Source organism: Dreissena polymorpha, chromosome 4 (genome assembly GCF_020536995.1).
Source record: "Dreissena polymorpha isolate Duluth1 chromosome 4, UMN_Dpol_1.0, whole genome shotgun sequence".
In the NCBI taxonomy this organism is placed as follows: domain Eukaryota; kingdom Metazoa; phylum Mollusca; class Bivalvia; order Myida; family Dreissenidae; genus Dreissena; species Dreissena polymorpha.
Genome location: NC_068358.1, coordinates 12,111,212 through 12,137,997, shown reverse-complemented (window position 1 = coordinate 12,137,997; position 26,786 = coordinate 12,111,212). Strand labels below are relative to the sequence as shown.

The following is a 26,786-nucleotide window of genomic DNA, read 5'->3' as shown; positions in this document are numbered from 1 at the left end:
CGTATCCAGGGTACTTTGTATTGTACTTTAAATTAGTACTTGAGCAGTCAATGACCGATTGAGCGCTAGTAAACCATAAGTTCAGACGTAACCCGTAACAGAATCTTCTCTCCGTAGACTCCGGAACACTACGATGTATTGTCAGCTTCACGTCCGCGGGGGTGTCGTACGCCTCTCTGTACAACGCTGACACTGGCACCAGTGCACCTTTCGTATGCGTGGTATGTCTTTACAATTAAAGCTGTTTTTATAAATACGAATATTCATTCAAGTTTGTTCTTTGGGGGAACAATTTGATGACAATTGTCTCCTGAATTTGGTATTGAAATTACGCATGCGGATTTTCATGAGATGTTATCTTGATTTCTACGGTAACATGAAATGTATCAACTGTTATCCATAGCTAAACTTGACATCCCTTTTCAAAACACGTTGTTTTGGACAAAAATCCACATACATTCATGCAGTATACTAAATTAAGAACGAATGCATTTGATCATGCACCTTTATTATACTGTTTTGGCATAAGTTCACTTAAATTCCTGCAGGGTTCTTAATGAAGAACGTATAAAATTGCTCATTCACCCTTAATGACGTCACCATTGCAGGTCACTTCAGGGGACGGAACCACCACCTACCTGAGCATGACTTCCGGCGACTGCACCGCCTCACAGACGCCGACTTCCGCTCAAGCGTCTAACCGCGGCGACACCATGGTCCTTATACAGCATGGTATGGGGCGAACGTACGCGCAGTGATAAAACTTATTCCTAACATTGCTCAAGATCAAATCATTGTCTTTATAACAAGTCATGTAACGATGGCCGATTGAAAAATTGTGTTATATTGTAACATGATTCTGTCTAAGTTTTTGATAGACAACAAACGAAAAAAGCTTTGTACGTAAACCTACTCATAAACATCCCAGAAACGAATCTGAACCTAAAAATAACATAGAAAAATGCAGTTCTTAAAGTTGCATTATCAATGACCAAACTCAAGCTTAGTGAAATAGCTCTACTAATATATTTACTATGTTTGCCCTTATGTAAAAATTGTCAAATCAATCCGATAGATGCCACACGCCAAAATCCATTTGTAAAATAATTCGCAGTACAGGGCTTGTACATATGTCAAACATGTCGCTTATTGCATTAGATCTATATCATTTGCGTCCGTGTAGTTCTTAAACATTTGAAGCGAACATTCGACACATCTTTATAAGAAGTATGCATATTTATGACAGTGCTCAATTTCAAATTTGGATGGCATAGATTTTACATATATCGCATCTTTAATTAAATTGCAAACATATTAATTAAATGAAATGAAAACGTATTTAAACATAAACGTTATTTATCGTTAGTTAAAAAAAACTCATGCTTGTGTTTCATTTTGTGAATCTTTGGTTTTAAAAAGTTTTTCTCTATTCAACTGCAAAACAATAAAAGAAAATGCCATCCATGATCTGGTTGACAATTACATTTATACATATTGAGCCTTTGACGTATGTGGTTAACGTTCATAGAGACGCAATCGAGTGTTATATTTACATGAACGTGCATATCGTTTTAATTACATATGATTTTTATTTATTTATGTTTTTGTCGTTTCAGACTCGTGTAAGTGGTTTTGGAATTGAGGTTTGGTATGGTATACACTGATACAACTTTATTTAGCAAATTAATCAGTTTAACCTCACATTCATTCAACAAAATCCTTAATAATGTAACACGGTACTCGTAATTCATTAATAAAGACGTCAATTACGGCAAGGTATCTGTAGTTCTATGATTTTCATCGCAGAAATTATGTTACATCGTGAAAACGCTTGTTATCTTTTCAGTTTCTTTATATCGCTTTTACTTTAACCCAATATGAAACAGACTGTTCATGAAAAACAACAACTGATTTAATTCGAGCATGGGTTCCTATTCCTGATACCCTTGTTTGACCGTTGTCCTTATATGTACAAGAACAAGTTATCTCCGAATCCAAACCTTAACATGTTCATTGCTTGCAATACTTTCTGGTGGTATGGAGCAAAACTTTCAATGAAAAAGACGAAATAATCTAGCCATGAAATCCATTGAAATAAAACATGAGTTGTGTATGCAGGTGTAATAACTACAACAACGACGTCAACTACTACAACAACACCATCGACAACGTTAGAAACTACCACTCCTACAACGACGCCAACTACGACCACTTCTCCAACAACTAGTACGACAACCAAACGCACACCAACAACAACCACGCCTACTACAACGCTATATACAACCACCACAACACCAAGTACACCAGCCACAACAACATAAACTACACCACCAAGTACAACAACTAAAACACCAACAGCTACATCGCCAAGTACAACATTCACAACACCAAGTACAACATTCACAACACCAAGTACAACATTCACAACACCAAGTACAACAGCCACAACACCAAGTACAACATTCACAACACCAAGTACAACAGCCACAACACAAAGTACAACATTCACAACACCAAGTACAACATTCACAACACCAAGTACAACAGCCACAACACCAAGTACAACATTCACAACACCAAGTTCAATTGCCACAACACAAAGTACAACATTCACAACACCAAGTACAACAGCCACAACACCAAGTACAACATTCACAACACCAAGTACAACAGCCACAACACAAAGTACAACATTCACAACACCAAGTACAACAGCCACAACACCAAGTACAACATTCACAACACCAAGTACAACAGCCACAACACCAAGTACAACAGCCACAACACCAAGTACAACATTCACAACACCAAGTACAACATTCACAACACCAAGTACAACATTCACAACACCAAGTACAACAGCCACAACACCAAGTACAACATTCACAACACCAAGTACAACAGCCACAACACAAAGTACAACATTCACAACACCAAGTACAACAGCCACAACACCAAGTTCAACAGCCACAACACCAAGTACAACAGCCAGAACACCAAGTACAACATTCACAACACCAAGTACAACAGCCACAGCACCAAGTTCAACAGCCACAACACCAAGTACAACAGCCACAACACCAAGTACAACAGCCACAACACCAAGTACAACAGCCACAACACCAAGTACAACATTCACAACACCAAGTACAACAGCCACAAAACCAAGTACAACAGCCACAACACCAAGTACAACAGCCACAACACCAAGTACAACAGCCACAACACCAAGTTCAACAGCCACAACACCAAGTTCAACAGCCACAACACCAAGTTCAACAGCCACAACACCAAGTACAACAGCCACAACACCAAGTTCAACAGCCACAACACCAAGTTCAACAGCCACAACACCAAGTACAACAGCCACAACACCAAGTACAACAGCCACAACACCAAGTACAACAGCCACAAAACCAAGTACAACAGCCACAACACCAAGTACAACAGCCACAACACCAAGTTCAACAGCCACAACACCAAGTTCAACAGCCACAACACCAAGTTCAACAGCCACAACACCAAGTACAACAGCCACAACACCAAGTACAACAGCCACAACACCAAGTACAAAAACTATAACCAACAACTGCGCCAACTTTTACTCCAACCTTCACTTCAACAACCACTACCATTTCCACCGCAACACATGTACATGTACTTCTACGTCTTACACTTGTTAATGATACTCGTGGTGGGGCGGTAACTTTGTACAAGAACAGACTTCTTTTCCCGAAAAGAAACCTTAAAATATATCTTCGAATATTTCTGGTATACATTTTGAATCACAATTTTCTATGAAATGGACGAACTGATGTAGTGATAAACTGCGTTAATATAAAACATGACATTGTGTTTGCAGGTGTTATAACAACAACAACGACGTCAACTACGACCACTACTCCAACAACAACTACAACAACCACACCCACCACGACCACAACCACACCTACTACAACAACTACGACCCCAACTACTACAACAACAACACCAACCACAACAACCACCACACCAACAACAACTACAACTCCAACAACTACAACCACTACTCCAACAACTACAACCACTACTCCAACAACTACAACCACTACACCAACAACTACAACACCCTCCACTACCACTCCGTCGACAACCACTGCGACCACACTCACTGCCACATCCTACGCGTGGCTGTACGTGTTGATACCCGGGGTGGGGGCGGTGATTATCGTCTCGATAGCGACGGCGTGCGTGCACGTGACGCTTCGTGCGCGTGAGAAGAAACTCGCGCGACAGAAAAGTGCACTTAAGATGGGTGGGTATACGCTGTTAGTGACGGTAAAATTGTTTCATGAAACGCCTATTATAAAATATGTCGGGCATATCTTTTAAAGCAGAGCGTTTTTAACGACGCAAATTCTTTTTCCACTAGATATTCTTGTAGGTATATAACAGTTAACAATATCGTGAATCGTTGACAAAACAATTATACAGGATATCACAGCATGATTATTAACGTTTGTACATGGGTCGTTTAAACGTTCCGGATCGATGTTGAATGCATTTATAGAATTTTATACAGATTGTAATTGCGCCTTTTGACCAACTCACCAAAGGGAAAAATGACAATCTTGTCTTTCTTTTAACGTAAGAAAAACGTATGCCGATGAATCTTTAAATATGAGCGAGCCTCCGGTATAACGGGCTATATGCATTTGAATTTGGCTACTTCTTTTTTCATAGATCTAAATAAACATTCATTGATTTGGGTCAAGACATGTTTAGCGAGTTTGATCGTTGAAAAACATTTCCGTGTAATAAGTATTAATTAAAATATAATCTGCTTGATGTTGCGGCTGTTAAAATCAACTCAACAATACATACGTGAATTGTTTGTAACAAGTTAAAAGTAAAAAGTCTAATCAAAGACATAATATGAGCGACTGAACCGGCAAATTTTCGCCGATGATTACCACTTGATTTCACACACAAAAACAAATACACGAAAGCATTTTAAACATTTTATTTGTAACAATCAATGTCAACTTCAAACAATCATTTTAAAAACAAAAATGTGATAATCGCCTGAAAATAATTAAGTAATTTATTTATCCGACATCGGCGAAGCGGGTATTCTCTACGTCTTTGGCTTTTGGAATCGCAGACTCGCACAAGTTAGCAGAAGTGTAATGGCGGACAGTCACGTGACTGACAATATGGCGGCGGTCATCGATTCTGGAACGGTCTATATCATCGATATGATCCGCGCTCTTGGAAAAACAGGCATTATGTGCATACAATGTTCCGTCCGCACAGGCTAATCAGGGGCGACAGTTTCCGCTTTTATGGAATTTTTTGTTTGAACGAAGTCGCTTCTAAACGAAAAATCCTGTCTAGGAAGAAAATGTCGTCCCAGACTAACCCGTGCGGACTGCATTAAGCCCCGTTTTTCCAGAGCGCGGCTCATATATGTAAGGTTAACCAGTAACGACACATTTCCCTGCATGCTAATTTTAGTTACATACCGGTATGTAGTCTACTTTAAGTGTTTCATTCGGAGCATACATGAATGTTTACGCATGATAGTCTTCAGAATTATGTGCATATTATTCCAGCCTTACCTATTAGATAGTGCCATTTCCTAAATACCGGTACACCATATTAAACCCGTGCATCAGGCCACGTTTTTAAGACATAAGTTACAAGTCTTTATGAAAATCTCACAGGATGGCCCTTTATCTCTTAAATTACCGCCGGTAGTTAATTAATTAAGAAATAAAACTGGCTTACGAGTAGAAAAAAATCACTTACGGAAGCTTATTTAAAAGGTTTCATGGATCCGTATTAACCAACAATTCTTTCACAATTCTAAGACTTACGAAACAAACGTGTTTATTACAAGACAAGATTATTAAGTCTAAGTCTCAATGTCATATTTCTAAAGCAAGTTATCAAGATTATTTAAATTTGGACGTTAAGTAAAGAATTGTTGTTGAATACGGTCTCTTGACCAAGTTATGTCAGACGCTCGCTAGTTCAGTCATCCGCCACATTGAATGAGGTGTCCCTAGCCGTAGACTTACCCTTTCCCCCACCGCTATTTCATTGGTCCACTTTTTCAGTGATCCACCCACTGGGTGAGGTGTCCCAGGCCCTAGACGTTCCGGCCAGTATGGAGCGGGGCTACGTGAACACCAAGGAAGACTTGATGCAGCTACAGAGGTTCAAGACTCAAGGTGGGTATCGCGGTGGGGATGTAAAAGTCAGTTGAGCCCCATTCTGAGAAAACTGGGCTTAACGCATGTGCCGAAATTGTGGGCACGATTTGTTCGTTTTGAAGGGACTTCATGTTTAACGAAACATTTCATAAAAGCGGGAAAAGTCGTCCCTGATTAGCAGTTGCGAATTTTATATTACCATAAATAGCTTAGGATCGGGATGTGTTACGTTGACTGGTTCGTTTTTAAAGGGATCTTTTCACGGTTTGGTAAATTGACAAAATTGAAAAAAGTTGTTTCAGATTCGCAAATACTCGGTTTAGTTATGATATTTGTGAGGAAACAGTTCTGATGTTGTCGTTTACATTTGTGAAACTACGAAGATTACTGATATAACGTATAAAATACGCATTTTATGTATGCCTGGCAGGATAGCTCAGTTGGCTAATGCTTTTTTACTTCAGGATTCCGGAGGTCACTGGTTCGAGCCCTGCTGTGGGCTACTTTTTTTCCTTTTTTATTCTTGATTTTTTACTGGAGCTTTTAAATTTTAATGTTTACATTTATCAATATAAACATTTATCAATATAAAGCATTTAATGACAAACTTCAAAACATGCCGAAATCTGTGAAAAGGCCCCTTTAAAGGATTAAGATAATAGTACATAAGTAGTAGTAGCAGTACTAGTAGAAGTAGTTGTAAAAGTAGTAGTATTTATAGCGGCTCCAGCACCATTTTTTAAGTATTTGTCATTGGTTTCTTGTGCAGATAAGCGCCTGGCGGGGCTGGGTGAGCAGTCCATGAACCTCAACTTTCACGGCATCACCTGGCAGGAGGCTCGGGCGCGGAGACATAGCGCCGTTTCCAGTAGAGAAGTGATAGGTACGAGTTTGTTTAATTAAATTTATGCCTAGCGTCCTGAAAAAAGGACATTGCAAACAGCGAAGACCCAGATGAAACGCCGCATAATGCGGCGTCTCATCTGGGTCTGCGCTGTTTGCTTAAAGGAATTTTTGTAAGAAATATTCTAAATATAGAAATAAGTATACTAGACATCCCTAAATAAATTGATCTAATTTAGAAGGATGGGAGAGTCCACTAGGCATAAATGGGTTAATTAATCCTGTCCCGCGCAGAAGCAAAGTGAAAATTATGCGCAACCAGAACTTTGTTATGCTGATTACAACTCGCTATTTTCACTTTGCTTCTGAACGGAAAAGGGTTCAACAGGTCGAAAACTGGTGAATCATGTAGATCTGTGACTTTACCACATGAGTCATTGAATTGGTAAATTATGAGCAGTAAACAGATGCATAATACATGTAGCTGTATGATTTGTAGACAAGATGGAAAGCTTTAGTGGCCAAAATGATATAAACGTATAGCCAATATAATGACCTTGCCTAATGGCTGGTGTGAATGTGAACGTACGCATGGAATGTTTTAGCAAAACTCAGTTAAGCAAGTTCTGCGCTTTTTTAAAACCATAAAAAAAACACGTCGTCTGTTAACGATAGAGTCTTGTGATATTGTTATAGTGGAGGGAGTGGAAGGAATATCAGGCAAAGCTAAGGGGTCTGCGATGGCGACCAGCATATCGCAACCTCCGCCGTCCGTGTTTGGGCGCACTGGATCGGAAAGAACGATGAAGCACATCAGAGCCATTGATGTCCAGAACATCAAGAAACGCGCGCGTGAGAAAACGGAAATGACGATAAAGAAACTCAATAAAGAGTCTGTGGACTGGGCGGCTAGTCTCCGCAACGGCGCGTCGACGCAGACCACAACAGTCAAAAGCAGTCCGAAGCTAGAAAGATCAATTTCCTTTTCGGGTCACGCGCTGAAAAGGTCAAGGTCGAATCTCGACCGCAATCTCTTAGAGAGCATGAGTCTGGTTTCCCGCTTGCAATCCAACCTGACGTCAAAACTTCCAAAATGGCGTACGAGAAGTGAGTCGTCCCGAAACGCGGTTGCCCCAGGACGATTGGAGAGAAAAGGAAGCATTGACGAACTGGTGACGTCAAGAAAACCGACCGAGCGCAGAAGACCAGGGAGAATTCTGAGAAGTGATGCAGTCATTCTTTCCTCAAACAATATTGGAAAAGGTACGGCATCTACTTAATGATTTAAATTGAATTAAGAATATATTGATATAAAATATATGTTTCGGAAAAAACTGTTTTCTTCAATTATCATCATTTCCGAAGCGACCATATTAAGTTTGTTAGCATCTCTAGCGCCATATTTAAAATGGGAGAAGTTTTAATCTGCCAAAACTCGAAGAAGGCATACAATTCATGTCATAACAAATATTTTTTGCACACTATTGCTTTATTCAGCTACAATCTTTCCAGAGCGGTCATATTTAGCTTTTCAATGCGTCTAGCGTAATATTTAATTGGTTTAGTTTCTAACGTCCTGCGAAAGTCTAACGACCATATCATTGTATGTGCAAACAAGGTTTTCATACACTTTTCGCTTTCAATGGATGACAAGCATATATTCCATTAAGTTTGCCCTGTGCAGTTAAACCTCAGTCTCTTATGTACGCATGACAATGTGTTCATGTAACGACAAAACTCGTTTCCTGGGATGTTCACGTTTAATGACTTATGTACGCAAGGTAATGTGTTCATGTGACGACATAACTCTTTTCCTGGGATGTAAACTCTCAATGACTTATGTGCGCAGGACAATATGTTCATGTGCCGACATAACTCTTTTCCTTTGATGTTAACGCTCAGTGGTTTATGTACTCGAAAAAATATGTTCTTGTGACATCATAACTCTTTTCCTGTGATGTTAACTCCCAATGACTTATGTACGCAGGGCAATATGTTGATGTGACGTCATAACTCTTTTCCTGTGATGTCAACTCTCAATGACTTATGTACGCAGGACAATATGTTATGTGACGACGACATAAAACTTTTCCTGGAGTGTTAACTCTCAATGACTTATGCACGCAGGACAATATGTTGATGTGAGGTCATAACTCTTTTCCTGTGGCGTTAACTCTCAATGACTTATTTATGCAGGACAATATGTTATGTGACGACAATAATCTTTTCCTGGGATGTTACCTCTCAATGACTTATGTACGCAGGGCAATATGTTGATGTGACGACATAACACTTTTCCTGGAGTGTTAACTCTCAATGACTTATGTACGCAGGACAATATGTTATGTGACGACGACATAAAACTTTTCCTGGAGTGTTAACTCTCAATGACTTATGCACGCAGGACAATATGTTGATGTGACGTCATAACTCTTTTTCTGTGATGTTACTCTCAATGACTTATTAATGCAGGACAATATGTTATGTGACGACATAACACTTTTCCTGGAGTGTTTACTCTCAATGACTTATGCACGCAGGACAATATGTTGGTGTGACGACAAAACTCTTTTCCTGGGAGGTTACCTCTCAATGACTTATGTACGCAGGACAATATGTTGATGTGACGACATAACACTTTTCCTGGAGTGTTAACTCTCAATGACTTATGTACGTAGGACAATATGTTATGTGACGACGACATAAAAAAATCCTGGAGTGTCAACTCTCAATGACTTATGTACGTAGGACAATATGTTATGTGACGACGACATAAAAAAATCCTGGAGTGTCAACTCTCAATGACTTATGTACGCAGGACAATATGTTATGTGACGACGACATAAAACTTTTCCTGGAGTGTTAACTCTCAATGACTTATGCACGCAGGACAATATGTTGATGTGACGTCATAACTCTTTTCCTGTGATGTTACTCTCAATGACTTATTAATGCAGGACAATATGTTATGTGACGAAATAACACTTTTCCTGGAGTGTTTACTCTCAATGACTTATGCACGCAGGACAATATGTTGGTGTGACGACAAAACTCTTTTCCTGGGATGTTACCTCTCAATGACTTATGTACGCAGGACAATATGTTGATGTGACGACATAACACTTTTCCTGGAGTGTTAACTCTCAATGACTTATGTACGTAGGACAATATGTTATGTGACGACGACATAAAAAAATCCTGGAGTGTCAACTCTCAATGACTTATGCACGCAGGACAATATGTTGATGTGACGTCATAACTCTTTTCCTGTGATGTTAACTCTCAATGACTTATTAATGCAGGACAATATGTTATGTGACGACATAACACTTTTCCTGGAGTGTTAACTCTCAATGACTTATGCACGCAGGACAATATGTTGATGTGACGACAAAACTCTTTTCCTGGGATGTAAACTCTCAATATTTATGTACGCAGGACAATATCTTCATGTGACGACACAACTCAGTTCCTGCGATGATAACTCTCAATGACTTATTAATGCAGGACAATATCTTCATGTGACGACATACCTCTGTTCCTTGGATGTTAACTCTCAATGACTTATGCACGCATGACAATAAGTTGACGTGACGACATAACTACACTTCAACACCGTTATTTCGAAGTCGTGGGGACCGTTAAAAAAACTTCGGATTAACGATAATTCGAAATAAACATTTGACAGAAGACTTCTTTGATTCCTTAAAAATAAAACGTTGTGGAATTCGCATGGTTCGCTTACACGCTTACTTAAAAACGTAAACTAGTCAGATAGCAATATATTTCTACTCGTAACAAACGGGGGAATAAAACGATTCTTTTTCTTGTTTTTATTTTTCTCTTATTACAGAACATATAAAATAAAACGAATAGCACAAATTATCAGACATACAAACATATGCATACATTTTCGGAAATAAATTAACCTTTTTTAATAATACGCTATGTCTCTCTGAACACCGGCGTTCGCGCAGACGACAAAGGTGTTATTATCGGCTTTTGACGCGCCACGACAAAGGTGTGAAATTACGCTCAGTATTTTGCAGTTTTGACTTCGGATTAAAGATTGAACAGAACAGAATAGTTTATTTTTGACTTAAGCATGTGAAGCTCATCGTCATTAACATACATATAAATAACAGCATGCGTTGAAGTACACACAAAAACACACATCATTTTAAAGAATAAATAAACACGAAATAAACATAGTTCGTGAACATATTTCGTGAGAATGGTACATGGATGGGTTTAATACACAGTGGTCACACAATGTTATGCATATAGGTTTACAAATATAGGTATAATTACATATTTCTGACCTTATTTTTTTGTAAAAATGTATTTGTATTTAACACTACATATATATGACATTTTCTCTTATTTTAAAGCATGTTAAACAATACATGGCTAGCTTTCTTAATACAGTTTTGTTTGAGCTATTAAGTAGTTTAATAAACTTGAACATATTTGGCCGGATTCTATAATAGTTCGGAATTAATGCATTCCTAACATCATTATAATAAGGACATTTAAGAACAAAGTGAAATTCATCCTCGATGTCATTAAGGTTACATAATATACATTTGCGTTGATCTCTGTCAATATTCTGGTGTCTGCCCGTTTCCATGAATAATTTGTGAGAGGACAAACGTAATTTTGCAATAATGTTCCTATGTTTTTTGTTGACAACAATATCAAGATACGATGATCTTTCAAAAACCGGTTTGAGTTCCTTATATAGGATCATTGAGCTACACGACGTCACACTGACATCCCAGTTGGTAATATACTGGTCTCGTAATCTGTTTTTGAATAACGGGATAAAGTGATCATTGTTAACAGATTCGGGGAATAGCCATACATCGGTGAAACCGGTTTGGTTAAGAATGTCCCGTATTTTCGATGACCAATTGTTAGCATTATTTTTACGTTCAATTTCTAATCTTTGTAAAACTACAACTTGTTAATGAATACAATTTCCCTGTTTCACAGTATGTAATTTCAAAAAATATTTAACCATCCTGACATATCTGTCGATATGCAAGGGAAATCGACCAACTTCGGCATATAGCGATAGTGAATTTGTTGACATTTTTACGTTCAATAGTCTTTTACAAAATTTACGGTGAACGCGTTCAATATTTTCCGCTTTGATGGATCCCCAAACTTCGCAGTTATAGTTTAAAATGGATGAAACATATGCGTCAAATAAATTAAACATGATATTTATGGGTACGTTCATATCTTTCGTTAGGTTGAACAAAGAATGCATCGCTTTTAATGCTTTGCCATAAAGTGTATTTGTTGCGGGCACGAACGATCCGCCACTTGACATCACAATTCCAAGGTAATTAAAATTATTCACAATTTCTAGTTCTTGACCTTTATAAGTCCATTTGAATGCTTTACTGATTGAACCCCCTTTTCGGAATACCATGACCTTTGTTTTTTCAATGTTAACTGTTAAATTCCATTTATCGCAGTAGGCTTCTAAATTGTATAATGACTCTTGAAGACCCTCTTGTGTTTCAGAAAATAAAACCGCGTCGTCTGCGAATAATAAGAGATAGATAGATATTTGTTCTAATGTCATGCCGGCGTTTATTCCATTCTGCAGACTTAATTCGATGTCATTAATAAAGAGTGAAAACAATATGGGCGAGGTTATCTCCCCCTGAAATAGACCAACGTTACTATTGAATATGTCTGACAGTGAACCCATGTGTTTAACCTGTAATTTGACTTCATTGTACATGGATCGAATAAGGGTCAAGAGTTTACCGTCGATGCCCATATTAATCATTTTACTCAATAATTGACCGCGATTGATGACGTCATATGCTTTCCGGTAGTCAATATAGCAACAAAATAGTTTTTCTTTATTCTGCAACTTGACAATAAGGTGCGAATTATAGTGTTGGGACCGACAGAATCACTTCGAATTAACGATTTCTTCGGTTTAACGAAGTTCGGATTAGCAATGAAATTTTACATTAAACAAACAAGAATCAAAATCGGGACCAGAAAAATACTTCGAAATAACGGTGACTTCGGAATATCGGTGTTCGAAATAACGGTGTTGAAGTGTATTTTCCTGGGATGTTAAATTTCAATTACTTATGTACGCAGGACATTATGTTGATGTGACGACATAACTCTTTTCCTGGGATGTTAACTCTCAATGACTTATGTACACAGGACAATATGTTCATGTGACGACATAACACCTTTCCTGGAATGTTAACTCTCATGACTTATGTACGCAGGACAATATGTTGATGTGACGGCATAACTTTTTTTTCCTGGAATGTTTACTCTCAATGACTTATGTACGCAGGACAATATGTTAATGTGACGACATAATTTTTTTCCTGGGATGTTATATCTCAATGACTTATGTACGCACTATGTTGATTAGACGTCATAACTCTTTTCCTGTGATGTCAACTTTCAATGACTTATGTACGCAGGACAATATGCTGATGTGACGAAATAACCATTTTCCTGGGATGTTAACTCTCAATTACTTATGTACGCAGGACAATATGTTCATGTGACGACATAACTCTTTTCCTGGAATGTTAACTCCCAATGACTAATGAACGCAGGACAATATGTTCATGTGACGACATAACTCTTTTCCTAGGATGTTAACTCTCAATGACTTATGTACGCAGGACAATATGTTGATGTGACGACATAACTCTTGTAATGTTAAGACTCAGTTGTTTATTTACTCGGGAAATATTTTCTTGTGATGTCATAACTGTTTTCCTGTGACGTTAACTCTCAATAGCTTATGTACTCCGGACAATATATTATTGTGACCTCATAACGATAGTTCTGTGATGATTTGTATTGGCTTATGTACTCGAGAAATATGTTCTTGCGACTTCGTTTTGGTTTGTCTCGAATAATCACTCGTTGAACTATGCAATCCGGGACAAGATAATCGTGCGACGTATAGAAAGTACACACTTGTTTCTTTTAACAGTAAACATATATCTGTACGGTTTTGCAAGTTAGTGTGACTATTAGGTAGTAAATTTAGAAATATTTTAAGAATCGGAAATATTAAACAAAAACAATCTTTCTTACCGTCTTACCTTCGGGTATATATTGCATATTCAAATACAAATACATACACGTATTTTGCATTATTTCCAGTTTAAGAAGGATAGCTCAGGTTGGATACAAATATACCCCTGGACCATTTTTCATTTAAGACAAAGGCCCTTCACTAAGCACCCTTCCGGACGAATTCTGCGTTAACCATTCCACGATGGACCCTTCCCCTACCGTTGAACCTCTAACGTTGACACTGCTACCGGAAGAAGATGACGTTTTCGCGACAGGCAGGTCCCTTGTTTCGAGGTAAGAATACACTTTAATTACCATAGGGTCCCATTATAAAACGGACAACTTTTAAAGCATTATTTGCCTTCCTATACATCTAATTTTGCAAGACTCGTTTTAAAGATGGGTATGTTCTCTTCTAATAAATGCAGTCAAATCGGCACCTTCTCGCAACTTCTAAGAAAGTAAAATTCGTCCAAATGCATGCACCCATGCAAAACAGGGTTTCGGCATTAAGACTTCGAAAAAGCGCATTTCTTCAATAAACGCACCCAACACGTTCATCTTCCAAAGTATTTCCCAATCAAATGCACCTAATTGTTGCAGACGCATAAAGGATACAGGAAATAAATTCAATCATGTGCCTGGATGTTATGGTTAATGACTGTTTAAACCAGAAAGCAAAAGGCACTCTTTAGAAATAGGCACTCCTTTCGACAAAAATGTTTAGTGTAATGTAACCTTCCAGGGAGCGGTCTGCAGTTATCGAGGAATGGCTGGAAACTGCGCGGACCGAGGAGCGGTTACCGATACCGGCTCTGCCAGAAGAGTTCAGTGTGAACCAACATAGACTTGCGGCAAGCACCCCTAGACCTAAGATGACGAGAAGTCTGAGTCAAACCTATTTAAAAGTCCCGGGGACCAGAAGACTTTCTTGGAGATAGTATAGTGGACCACTTTAGTTGGCATATAAATAATTTGGTGCGAAGTGTTAGATATTGCATACTGTATTTGTGTTGAGGGTGTTCTTGTAATGTGTAACACAGATGTTGATTTTCTATTAATATGCTTGGACGTCTTGACGATTTTCTACTTATGCAATATGCTGTCAAAGATATTTTACTTATGCGATAAGCTATAAAGATATTTTATCAATGTGTGACGATGCCATAGACATTCTACTTGTGCGATGTGATTAAGTGGAGATTCTAGTAATGTGGCTTGTTGTCGAGGTTATACTATACTAAATATTCCAGTCATGCTGTACGCTCTAAAAATACTGGTTATATATTTTATAGATATAGCAAAGACGCATCTTCCTCTCTGGATATAGATATGGCAAGCGTAGGTGATCCCTGTAATATGATAAAATTAGAGACTATAGTAATAACAAATGCGCTGACCTTTCCGATTCTTTTTTTTCTTGGATTCTTGTTTGGTTTGTACATAACATATCTTTGTATTGCTAAAATCGATTCAGCTGAAAATACCCTTTAACATAGTTATGTAGACGTGGTCTTAGTGTGCACAATATCGCATTTACGTTCGATTGAAGTTCTCTCGCTTTTACGTTTAATTATATTAGAAACATTTGTTTAAGTGTGACCACGATGTCATGAATATTCTAGTTGTATGATTCGTTGCGGATATTCTAGTAATGCAAACATTTGATATCCAAGTAATTGATGCGATGCACGTTTTTATACTTAAGTTATATGATATGATAAGATAGATATTCTACTGTCAAACTTTGTGATTGTAAAAGTTTACTCGATATATTGTCCGTGAGTTTCTACATATGTCATACGCTGAAGATGTGCTTATTGTTAAAGTGAACAAGAGCACCGCATAGCGGGTGCAGTTTTGAATAAATGAAAGCTTGTCAGAAGAAAATTTTTACAGTGACCTTGACCTTTGACCGAGTGACCCAAAAATGGATGTTGCGTGTAGAACTCATCAAGGTGCATCTACATATGAAGTTTCAAAGATGTAGGTGGAAGCACTTAGATTTAAGTTAAGGTTTTAGCACGACGACGGCGGACGACGAGCTGGCTACGACAACAGCCGAGCTAAAAAATCATGAGCTCCCGAAATGAAATGAACCCGGTTCTCCAGAGTGATAGTCAGACGCTCTAACCACATCGCTAGCCAAACAGTAAGCTTGTTGGAAGTTAACACGGTAAACATACATGGTACAAGTGATATTTCATCAATGATACGTTGTCACTCTACCAATAAGATATATACATGATATAATATAGGTTAGCAATTCAAGAAGGAACATCCATGGATGACATCAGTTGATTTATAAATAACACAACCTAACTTCTGTTTTTATTTACTTCTATTTAAACACTCATAAAATTACAGTAAAAAATACACGTGAATACATGGATCATGATACAACATATTGTCTATTAAGCTAAGACCATCAAAACATGCACAGGACGAATTATTTCACTAATACAACAATGCGAGTTTTATTGCAGCAATCATTGAGGAAGAATATATTGCAGGAGTACAATAGACTAAAGTTGTATTTGTACGGAACATACCTATTGAGCCTCTATATAAAGCACATATACTACTCGTTAATACAGAATCAATAGAAGTTACCACACTTCAATAATGCACAGATTTGCCTTTATTCAAATATTAATTAATCTAAGCTTTCCAACAAAATTAATATTGGCCTCACTCTGTGAAAAGGGGGTTTAATGCATGTGCGCAAAGTATCATCCCTGATTAGCCAGTGCGGTCAGCAAGGACTCATCAGGGAGGACACTTTCAGCCTTAACTTAATTTTCGTTATTAAGAGTTTACCCTTCAACGAAAAATACAATTAAAGCGGACAGAGTCCGCACAGGCTAATCTGGGACAACACTTTCCGCACATGCATTAAACCCCTTAATACAGTGAATGGTCTATATATACACAGATCTGTAATGCGATTAGTTGATTTCTCTTACCATGTTCGTGATTATCTTACACTTTCAAGATAATTCTCTGTTATTCTCAACCATGTTTATGACCTTATGCTTATGTCATTAATTTACAAGCTTACAAGTTTGTAGTTACATGTCAAGTGTATGTAGGCCAAATAATGCAGCAATAATCAACACAAGGCACTGAAAATGTTGAATGCTTTATATATAACTGATTTATTGGCAGAAATTAAAAAGATGCACACAAAAATGTTCTTTAAAGATCACTTACCTTTCAATTATTGCTAATATTTTAAATGTCACAAAATCTTTCATTCTTGCTCAGGTTCTAGTTTTTAACAACTTTTTTAACATTCAAATCTCTGGCAAAAATAGAAACTAAGTGCATTTGAAGTATTCAAATAATGTAAGTTCTTACAATTGGACAGAAAGGCTGTTATTGTAAGGTAAATATACTGCATTTGAAAAAATGCATAAAGCAAACACAAATGTGAATTAGAAAGAAAAAAATCTAACTATTTGAAATTTGGATATTTGAAAAAAACACTACAAACAACAAACATGTAAGATGATGGTACTATTAAATTATGTAAAAGTGGTGAAAAAAAGGTCAACTTTTAAACTAAAAAATACATGAAGATTAATTTTTGCAGTATTTCAAATAATGGCTTCAAAGTAACATAAAAAATTGCATACAATTACTGCTCATTGATAACTAAGCGAGGTGTGAATAAACACAGTATACACATTCATACACTTTCTGGAGGTACCTGAGCTTCACAGACGTTCAAAATCCTTAAAGGTTAACAGTCAATGTTTGCCTCGTATTAAATTTTGTTATCACTGATTGACATGTATGTTGTTTTGTTCCTAATATTGGTTCTTTAATGATGTTTCATCAACACCTAGCATAATTAAAAATGAAACTGCATTAAGCATAAAGCTGTAGAAGTGATAGAAAGAGATATAACAAGTTACTAAATAAATGGTGATTAAAAACAGATTTTTATAGCCTTTTCAAACTCTGATTTAGTTTCTGTATACCGGCCTATTGCATTTAATTTCTTGACAAGATATTGGCCTATATATGATTAATGTACATAATAACAATTTACAAAAAGACTACAAATACCATGTAAACAATAAAGATATACCTCTATAAAACATACAAACAAAAAAAAACAAATTTATGTACATGTTTACAGCTACTTTTAATAGACAAGTTTTGTGAAGTTTTTGCAAAATGGTCCATTATTATAACTAAAACATGACAGTCAACAAATCGTTACATAGATGTAATGGTTAAAGTCAAACCTGCACATTGTTTTACCAATGAACCCATGGATAGAGTACAGGTATTCATGATTTAAAATATCAAACAATACATTATAAAGGAAGCTAGATTACATAAAGATCTCATTCTCAAAATAAAGATTTTAATTGACATTTCCTACAATTTTTTAATTACAACCTTGCTCAAATAAAATTTGTTCTTAAACCGACCGTTGTCAATGGTGATGAAGGTATCTGATAACACAAGATAACATATAAAGTCATACCCGTATTGAATTTGATTTGAGTTTTACATAATCAAATTCCAAAATAATTTGAATGCCAAAATTTAAATGATTTTGAGTTACTTGTTTATTCAATTTCACATTGTATAGATGACAAACAACAACACAATTTTCTTTACTTTTAATCAGAAAAAATTCCAAAGTAAATGCATAACATTCTACAAAACACAGTGGTTCCCATTCTAGTACTTCAGTCTAGCATCAAAAATTAAGTATATCAATAATTATGGGTTTAATGGCTGGTTTTATCAGAAACACTTTTTTTCTTTATTAGGCTTTGTATGTTATTACACACTTAAATACAAAATTAATTATCTTTACAAAAATAAACATATACAATAAAGCATACAATATTTGAGATTATGCATATATAGAAGATGAGGAAAAGTCTATTTTAAGGTTAAAAAATGGTTCCAGGCACAATACAGAGGGGAAATGAGGGAAAGAGTAAAGATACGGTCTTCAATATAGCTGCTTTCGATACATTACAGCATGGAAACTTCCCAGAAATATTTGATTCCATACCAGCAAAGCTTCTATGGAAAACACTGACACAATTTCTTAGCAATCTTAAAAAAAACTCTTCTTTGAGCCATTTATGATGAAAAAACCAAAAGCAAACATTTAAATTATGTAAAAACCAGGTATTTTCCGGTCATTGTATAATAATGCAAGTAACTTCTACATGTTGTTGATATCTTTTTTTAAGTTGCTATTCTTGATGTTTCCCAACAAGCTTTATAACATATCAGCCTCGATAATACAAAATCATTTGTTCAGATTTAAGTTAAAATAATTGATAAAAAAATATGATTACTGTACATTTAAAAGCATAATATATACAAACAATTGTTTGCTTTTGCTGCTTGTTTCTTGTTTAGAATTATACTTTCTGTTATTTTCAATGCTTCTTCTTTGAATATTATTTAACATTATAGCCTATTCTTCTTGGAGATAATAAAAAATGAAAGTTTTTACACAGATAAAAGGTAAGTCAAGGGACAGCACTCTTGATCGTTTCCCTTTAGCATTTCTTGCCAGGCATACAGAAATGAACATGAGGCTCCACCCTCTTCCCGGTTTCACATTCAGCAATTGTAAAACAGCGGAGTTTACACCTGAAAATAGCCAAGAAAGATGATGAAATTGGAATACCTTTATTCGAAATATTTCTATATATTCATGAAGCATATAGTGTAATAAGTTTTTTCAAATGTGAATGTAAACATTATTGACCCATAGAATCTTACATTCTAATCCACATTTATCTTACCAGAATACGAAAAACGTTCACACAACAATTCTATACATATACAAAATTTTTAATTTACAAGAGGAAGACACTCATAACAACACTATCAAATATAGTATAATATAAGCAAAAGCATAATGCTTTTGATGTTATGTAACTAGACTAAATAAAAAACAAAAACATAAAAGCATCAACAAGTCAAGTTTTTTCCTAGGTAACATACTAAAGCATCTTTTCAAAAGCAAAAAAAATAAGGCTCCCCTTTCAATAGAGCAAAAAAATTATGATATCAAAAACACAGCTTAGATAACTGGTTCCTCTCATGAAAAATTGACCCTATAAGCTGAATGATATGGCTTTCATGTAGTTGAACTTAAACCCTTTACTGCTCAAAAGCAAAGCAAACATGGCTTTATGCACCAGCATCAAACCAGAACAGCCTGCAAGTAACTGGCAGTCTGTTCAGGTTGAGTGACATTAAAATTTGAAACAAGATGTTTGTGAAACACAATGTCCCCCTATATGACGTTTGACCTTGAAGGATGACCTTGACCTTGACCCTCCACCACACAAAATGTGCAGCTCTATGAGATGCACATGCATTTCAAATATAAAATTGCTAGCTTCAATAATGCAGAAGTGACATTACATGAGCAATTTTGACCCATATATTTGACCTTGAAGGATGACCTTGACCTTTCACCACTCACAATGTGCAGCTCCATGAGATACGATGCATGCCAAATATCAAGTTGCTATCTTCAATATTGCAAAAGTATTCATAAAAGAAGCGATTTGGGCCACATATATTTGACCTCTTACCTTGAAGGATGACCTTGACCTTGACCTTTCGCCACTAAAAATGTGCAGCTCCATGAGATACACATGCATGCCAAATATCAAGTTGCTATCTTCAATATTGCAAAAGTACTCATAAAATGAGCGATTTTGTCCACATAATTTTGACCTCTGACCTTGGAAGATGACCTTGACCTTTCACCACTCAAAATGTGCAGCTCCATGATACACATGCATGCCAAATATCAAGTTGCTATCTTGAATATTGAAATACTGCAAACGTGTACATTAAATGAGCGTTTTTGACCCATATATTTGACCTTTGACCTTGAAGGATGACCTTGACCTGTCACCACTCAAAATGTGCAGCTCCATGAGATACATTTGCATGCCAAATATCAAGTTTCTATCTTCAATATTGCAAAAGTTATTGCAAATGTTAAAGTTGGCGCAAACCAACCAACCAACAGACCAACAAACAGACCAACAGACAGGGCAAAAACAATATGTCCCCCACTACTATAGTGGGGGACATAAAAAACTTCTGTTAACCCTTTCTCACTCAGTGGCAAAGTGAAAATGGCTATGTGCAAAGAGCATAAAACCAGAACAGTCTGTGAGTAACTTGAAGTCTGTTCAGGTTTTATGCTGCTTGCTGCTCGTCAGTATCTAAAGGCGCGCAATGAAGCATTTAAAATTTTAATCAAGAAAGATATTCAATTTAATATAACTTTCTAAAGGACTACAAACACGTCAAAATACGTATCTAAGAATTGAGTACAATGGTCACACTCATCTTATACAATTGTATAAAAGACTCAAATTTGTGTCCGAATATTGACTTATATTTGATTGTGATATAAGGCAAAGATTCAGTTTTGCTTGAATAAAGTTTCACCCTTCACCCTTTACCACTTAGATACGTATTTTCATTAATTGTAGTCCCTTATATAGTTATATTTAATAAAAGACCTTTCTTAGTAGATTCAAGTTTTTAAGGCTTCATCTCCAAACCTTAGATACTGATGAGCAGCAAACAGCATAAGACCTGAACAGACTGCGAGTTACTGGCAGGCTGTTCTGGTTTTATACTGTTTGCACATAGCCATTTTCACTTTGCTCCTGAGTGGGAGAGGGTTAACCCTTTCAGCGCTGAAACCGAATTTTAAAGGTCTCTGCAAACAGTTTGGATCCAGATGAGACGCTACAGAACGTGGCGTCTCATCAGGATCCAAACTGTTTGCTATTCTAACCAGAGGGCCTGAAAAGCCCAGTCGCTTCCCAGTCGCTTACCTGAGATAAAAAGAAATGACCTGTTCATTGCAGCCCAAGATATCAAAGGAACAAATGCTCTAACCAAGTATCATGAAGAATGAACAACAAATGGCCCCTTGGCGGCCATGTTTTTTTAACAGACCTGAACCATTTTTTAACTCTTCCAAGATATGTCCAAATTTCATAAAGATTGGGAAAAAAATGTGTCTTCTAGACTGCTCACATGTTGTCACTATATACATATAAAGAAAACTGCCCCACTCCCTGGCGGCCATTTTTTTCACTGATCATGACCATTTGCAAACTCGTCCAAGACATCCACATAACTAATGTTTTGACAAAATTTCATGATGATTAGGCAAAACATGTGACTTCTAGAGTGTTCACAAGCTTTTTTACTACATGAATATAAGGAAAAAGACCCCCAGCCCCTGGCGGCCATGTTTGTTTTACCGATCCAAACCATTATGGAAATCAACTGTCCTATCCAGGTGTGGTAGTGCGGTCTCCTTCGCTTAGGCAAAATGAACCGGTCACAGGACGGTTACAAGTTATGTAACTTTGTGAGCACGTTTGTAATGCAGAAATATTTATTTGAAAACTCTTATTTCCAGTCAGGATGACTATACTGACTGGTTGTAATTCAATTAACTAAAGGCGTTCAGTCAGGGACGCCTAAATACACTCAAAGAATTTATTTATAAGTGATACCAAGGCAGCTTTAACAAAAATAACTAATTTTTATTCCAAGAACTCAGAAAATGAAGAACAATGACAGAAAATTAAGAACAGGTACAAGCCAAGTCTAAAGAATCTAAATATCATTACAAAAATGAACAACATACAGCAAATACCTGAATGTAAAAAGAATTTCAAAATCTGTCAAAAAACTGATATAATTATAAGTTACTGTTAGTCTAGAAAGTGCTTCAAAAATCTAGTTTACAAAATAGGTCTAATTTAATCTAAAGAACAATATTTATGGATATAAGGAAACTTCAGTGAATCAAATGTAAAAATAAGAAAAATTTAATAAAGTTATTGAAATAGAATAGAGTCTTTCTAATTAAGAAAATGCCAAATAGAAACAAGAGCACCACCTTGCGGGTGCAGACCGCTCATCTATTTTTCTTTTTAAAGGTGTAGGGACCTATCTCAATTTCAATCACAAAGGATGGAGGGGTGGAGTGGAGAGGGGTGTATAGTGTGGGGGTGTGGTCATTTATTACATTATCTTTCAAAAATGCTAAAAAATTGCAAAAAAAACATATCTTTTGGAGGGGGGATTCTTGGGTGGGATGGTTGGACGGAATTTCAAAAATAAAATAATAAAAATAAATATTTGTGTTTTTTAACCATGTTTGAAAAGAACAAGAGATGTGTTTGTCAGAAACACAATGCCCCTATTGCGCCGCTTTGAAATAATAATTTTTTTTATTTTTTTTTTACCTTTGACCTTGAAGAATGACCTTGACCTTGAACTTCCACCACTCAAAATGTGCAGCTTTATGAGAAGGCGCTTTGAAATATTATTTATTTGACCTTTGACCTTGAAGGATGAACTTGACCTTGAAGGATGACCTTGAACTTCCACCACTCAAAATGTCCAGCTTCATGATAAGGTTGCTTTGAAATTATTTTTATTTTTTACCTTTGACCTTGAAGGATGACCTTGACCTTGAAGAATGACCTTGACCTTGAACTTCCACCACTTAAAATGTGCAGCTTCATGAGAAAGCTGCTTTGAATAAAAAAAAAGACCTTTGACCTTGAAGGATGACCTATACCTTGAACTTCCACCACTCAAAATGTGCAGCTTCATGAGATCGCCGCTTTGAAATTAGCACTTTTTTTTACCTTGAAGGATGACCTTGACCTTCCACCACTCAAAATGTGCAGCTTCATGATAACGCCGCTTTGATTTAAAAAAAAAATTGTTTGACCTTTGACCTTGAAGGATGACCTTGAAGGATTACCTTGACCTTGAACCTACACCACTCAAAATGTGCAGCTTCATCATAACGCCACTTTGAATTATTTTTTGACCTTTGACCTTGAAGGATGACCTTGACCTTGAAGGATGACCTTGAACTTCCACCACTCAAAATGTGCAGCTTCATGAGAACGCCGCTTTGAATTATTATTTTTTACCTTGAAGGATGACCTTGACCTTGAAATTCCACCACTTAAAATGTGCAGCTTCATGAGATACACATGCATGCCAAAATCAAGTTGCTATCTTCAATATTAAAAAAGTTATGGCGAATGTTAAAGTTTTCGGACGGACAGACACCATAAATTTGACATTTGACCTTGAAGGATGACCTTGACCTTTCACCACTCAAAATGTGCAGCTCCATGAGATACACATGCATGCCAAATATCAAGTTGCTATCTTAAAAAGTGAAAAGTTATGGCAAATGTTAAAGTTTTTTTTAGGACTGACATACTGACGGACAGTTCAACTGCTATATGCCACCCTACCGAGGGCATATAAATTATTTTTTGGGGGTAGGGGTGGGGGGGGGGGTATAGTGTGAGGGTGTGGTGGTCATTTATTAGATGATCTTTAATTGAAAAAAAAATGGGGGGGGCGTGGGGGATGGTTTGGACGGAGTCAATTGTGGTATGTCAGGTAAGAGTTGTTTTGTCAAAGTATCAATCGAATCTAATCATAAATAAAGAAGTTATGGCAATTTAAGCAAAATTTAATATTTTGACCTTGAGAGTCAAGGTCATTCAAAGGTCAAGGTAAAATTCATCTTGCCAGGTAAAGTACCCTCATGATAGCATGAAAGTATTTAAAGTTTAAAAGCAATAGCCTTGATACTTTAAAAGTAAAGTGAATCTAAACACAAAATGTAACCATATATTCAAAGTTACTAAGTCAAAAAAGGGCTATAATTCCGTAAAAATGACAACCAGAGTTATGCAACTTGTCCTTTACTGTCCCCTTATGATAGTTTGCGAGTGTTCCAAGTATGAAAGCAATATCTGTGATACTTTAGGGGTAAAGTGGACCAAAACACAAAACTTAACCAAATTTTCAAGTATAAAGGGCCCATAATTCCGTCATAATGCCAGTCAGAGTTACATAACTTTGCCTGCACAGTCCCCTTACAATAGTTAGTAAGTGTTGCAAGTATGAAAGAAATGGCTTTGATACTTTAGGAAAAAAGTGGACCTAAACACAAAACTTAACCAAATTTTCAATTTTCTACATGAAAGTATAAAAAAGGCACGTAATTCTGTCAAAATGCCAGTCAGAGTTACATAACTTTGCCTGCACAGTCCCCTTACCATAGTTAGTAAGTGTTGCAAGTATGAAAGCAATGGCTTTGATACTTTAGGAAAAAAGTGGACCTAAACACAAAACTTAACCAAATTTTCAATTTTCTAAGTATTAAAAGGGCACATTATTCCGTCAAAATGCCAGTCGGAGTTACATAACTTTGCCTGCACAGTTCCCTTAAGTTAGAAAGTGTTGCAAGTATGAAAGCAATAGCTTTGATACTTAAGGAATAAAATGGACCTAAACACAAAACTTAACCAAAATTTTCAATTTTCTTAGTATAAAAAGGGCACATCATTCTGTCAAAATGCAAGCCAGAGTTATCTAACTTTGCCTGCCCAGTCCCCTCATGATAGTAAGAAAGTGTACAAAGTTTGAATGCAATAGCATTGATACTTTATGAGAAAAGTGGACCTAAACCCAAAACTTAACAGGACGCCGACGCCAAGGCGATGGCAAGAGCTCTTTTTTTTTTTCAAAAAATAGATGAGCTAATTATCTAAATTATAAGAATAATTTAAAACGTTAATGCTTTTGTACATAAATGTACTGCTTTCATGTTGTTCTTTGAAATGAAAGTAATAAAAAGATGAGCATAAATTTAAAGCAATAATGCTTACAATTAAATGTAATTGTACTGCTTTTATTTCTCTGTAATGAAAGTTATGTAAAATTTTATATACAAATTAGGTAATAATGCTTAAGTATACTAGATAACTCAAACTTAATTGAATTGCTATTAGTTTTTCTGTCATGAAATTGGTGTAAAATTGTATATACTTATTAATAATGCTTAAGCAAAATATATTACTTAAACTTAACTAAAGAATACGCATATAAACGTTTCAAAATTATAATAAATATACACAAATTTCTAAAATAAATTTTGAAAGCCGACAATACCAAATATTTATGTCTTATATTTAGGGCAATTTAATTAAATTAATTAATTTCGAGGAAACCCATGTTATTTGGATAGGTTCCTTAAAATATAGCACCCGTTCGATAAAAACGAAATGGAAGTTGGATTGGGGAAACAATAATTTTAAAGTACTGGGCATACAGTTTCATATTGACTTGGAAAAAATGGTGTCGTTAAATTTTAATGATAAAATACAAAGCATTGCAAATTGCATCAAATTATGGAACAGAAGAACGCTAACGCAAATTGGTAGAATAACAGTTGTCAAATCTCTTTTATTTCGGCTGCTAACAAATTTATTTTCTACATAACCCACCCCTAATCAACAAATATTAAACAAGGGCTGTTTGTAAAACATGCATGCCCCCCATATGGGCTGTCCGTTGTAGTGGCAGCCATTGTGTGAATACGATTTTTGTCACTGTGACCGTGACCTTTGACCTAGTGACCTGAAAATCAATAGGGGTCATCTGCGGGTCACGATCAATGTACCTATGAAGTGTCATGATCCTAGGCAAAAGCGTTCTTGAGTTATCATCCGAAAATCATTTTACTATTTCTGGTCACCGTGACCTTGACCTTTGACCTTGTGACCTCAAAATCAA

The 26,786-nt window shown here is 36.4% G+C and overlaps 2 protein-coding genes across 2 annotated transcripts in view; one reads left to right on the top strand and one right to left on the bottom strand.

Annotated features, from left to right (window-relative positions):
• Positions 1-590: 590 nt before the first annotated feature.
• On the top strand, positions 591-15,471 carry LOC127877219 (uncharacterized). Its single transcript, XM_052422896.1, has 8 exons — positions 591-732; positions 2,119-2,226; positions 3,863-4,294; positions 6,102-6,215; positions 6,967-7,080; positions 7,737-8,303; positions 14,270-14,417; positions 14,869-15,471. The coding sequence occupies exons 1-8, from the start codon at positions 591-593 to the stop codon at positions 15,062-15,064; spliced, it is 1,821 nt and encodes a 606-aa protein (XP_052278856.1). The 3' UTR covers positions 15,065-15,471.
• A 971-nt stretch (positions 15,472-16,442) lies between these two features.
• Positions 16,443-26,786, bottom strand: part of LOC127879043 (CD9 antigen-like) — a 53,352-nt gene continuing 43,008 nt past the window's right edge. Inside the window, exon 9 of the mRNA XM_052425635.1 lies at positions 16,443-19,760. Coding sequence (XP_052281595.1) covers positions 19,755-19,760 — 6 coding nt within the window. The 3' untranslated portion in view covers positions 16,443-19,754. The remainder of the gene's footprint in view (positions 19,761-26,786) is intronic.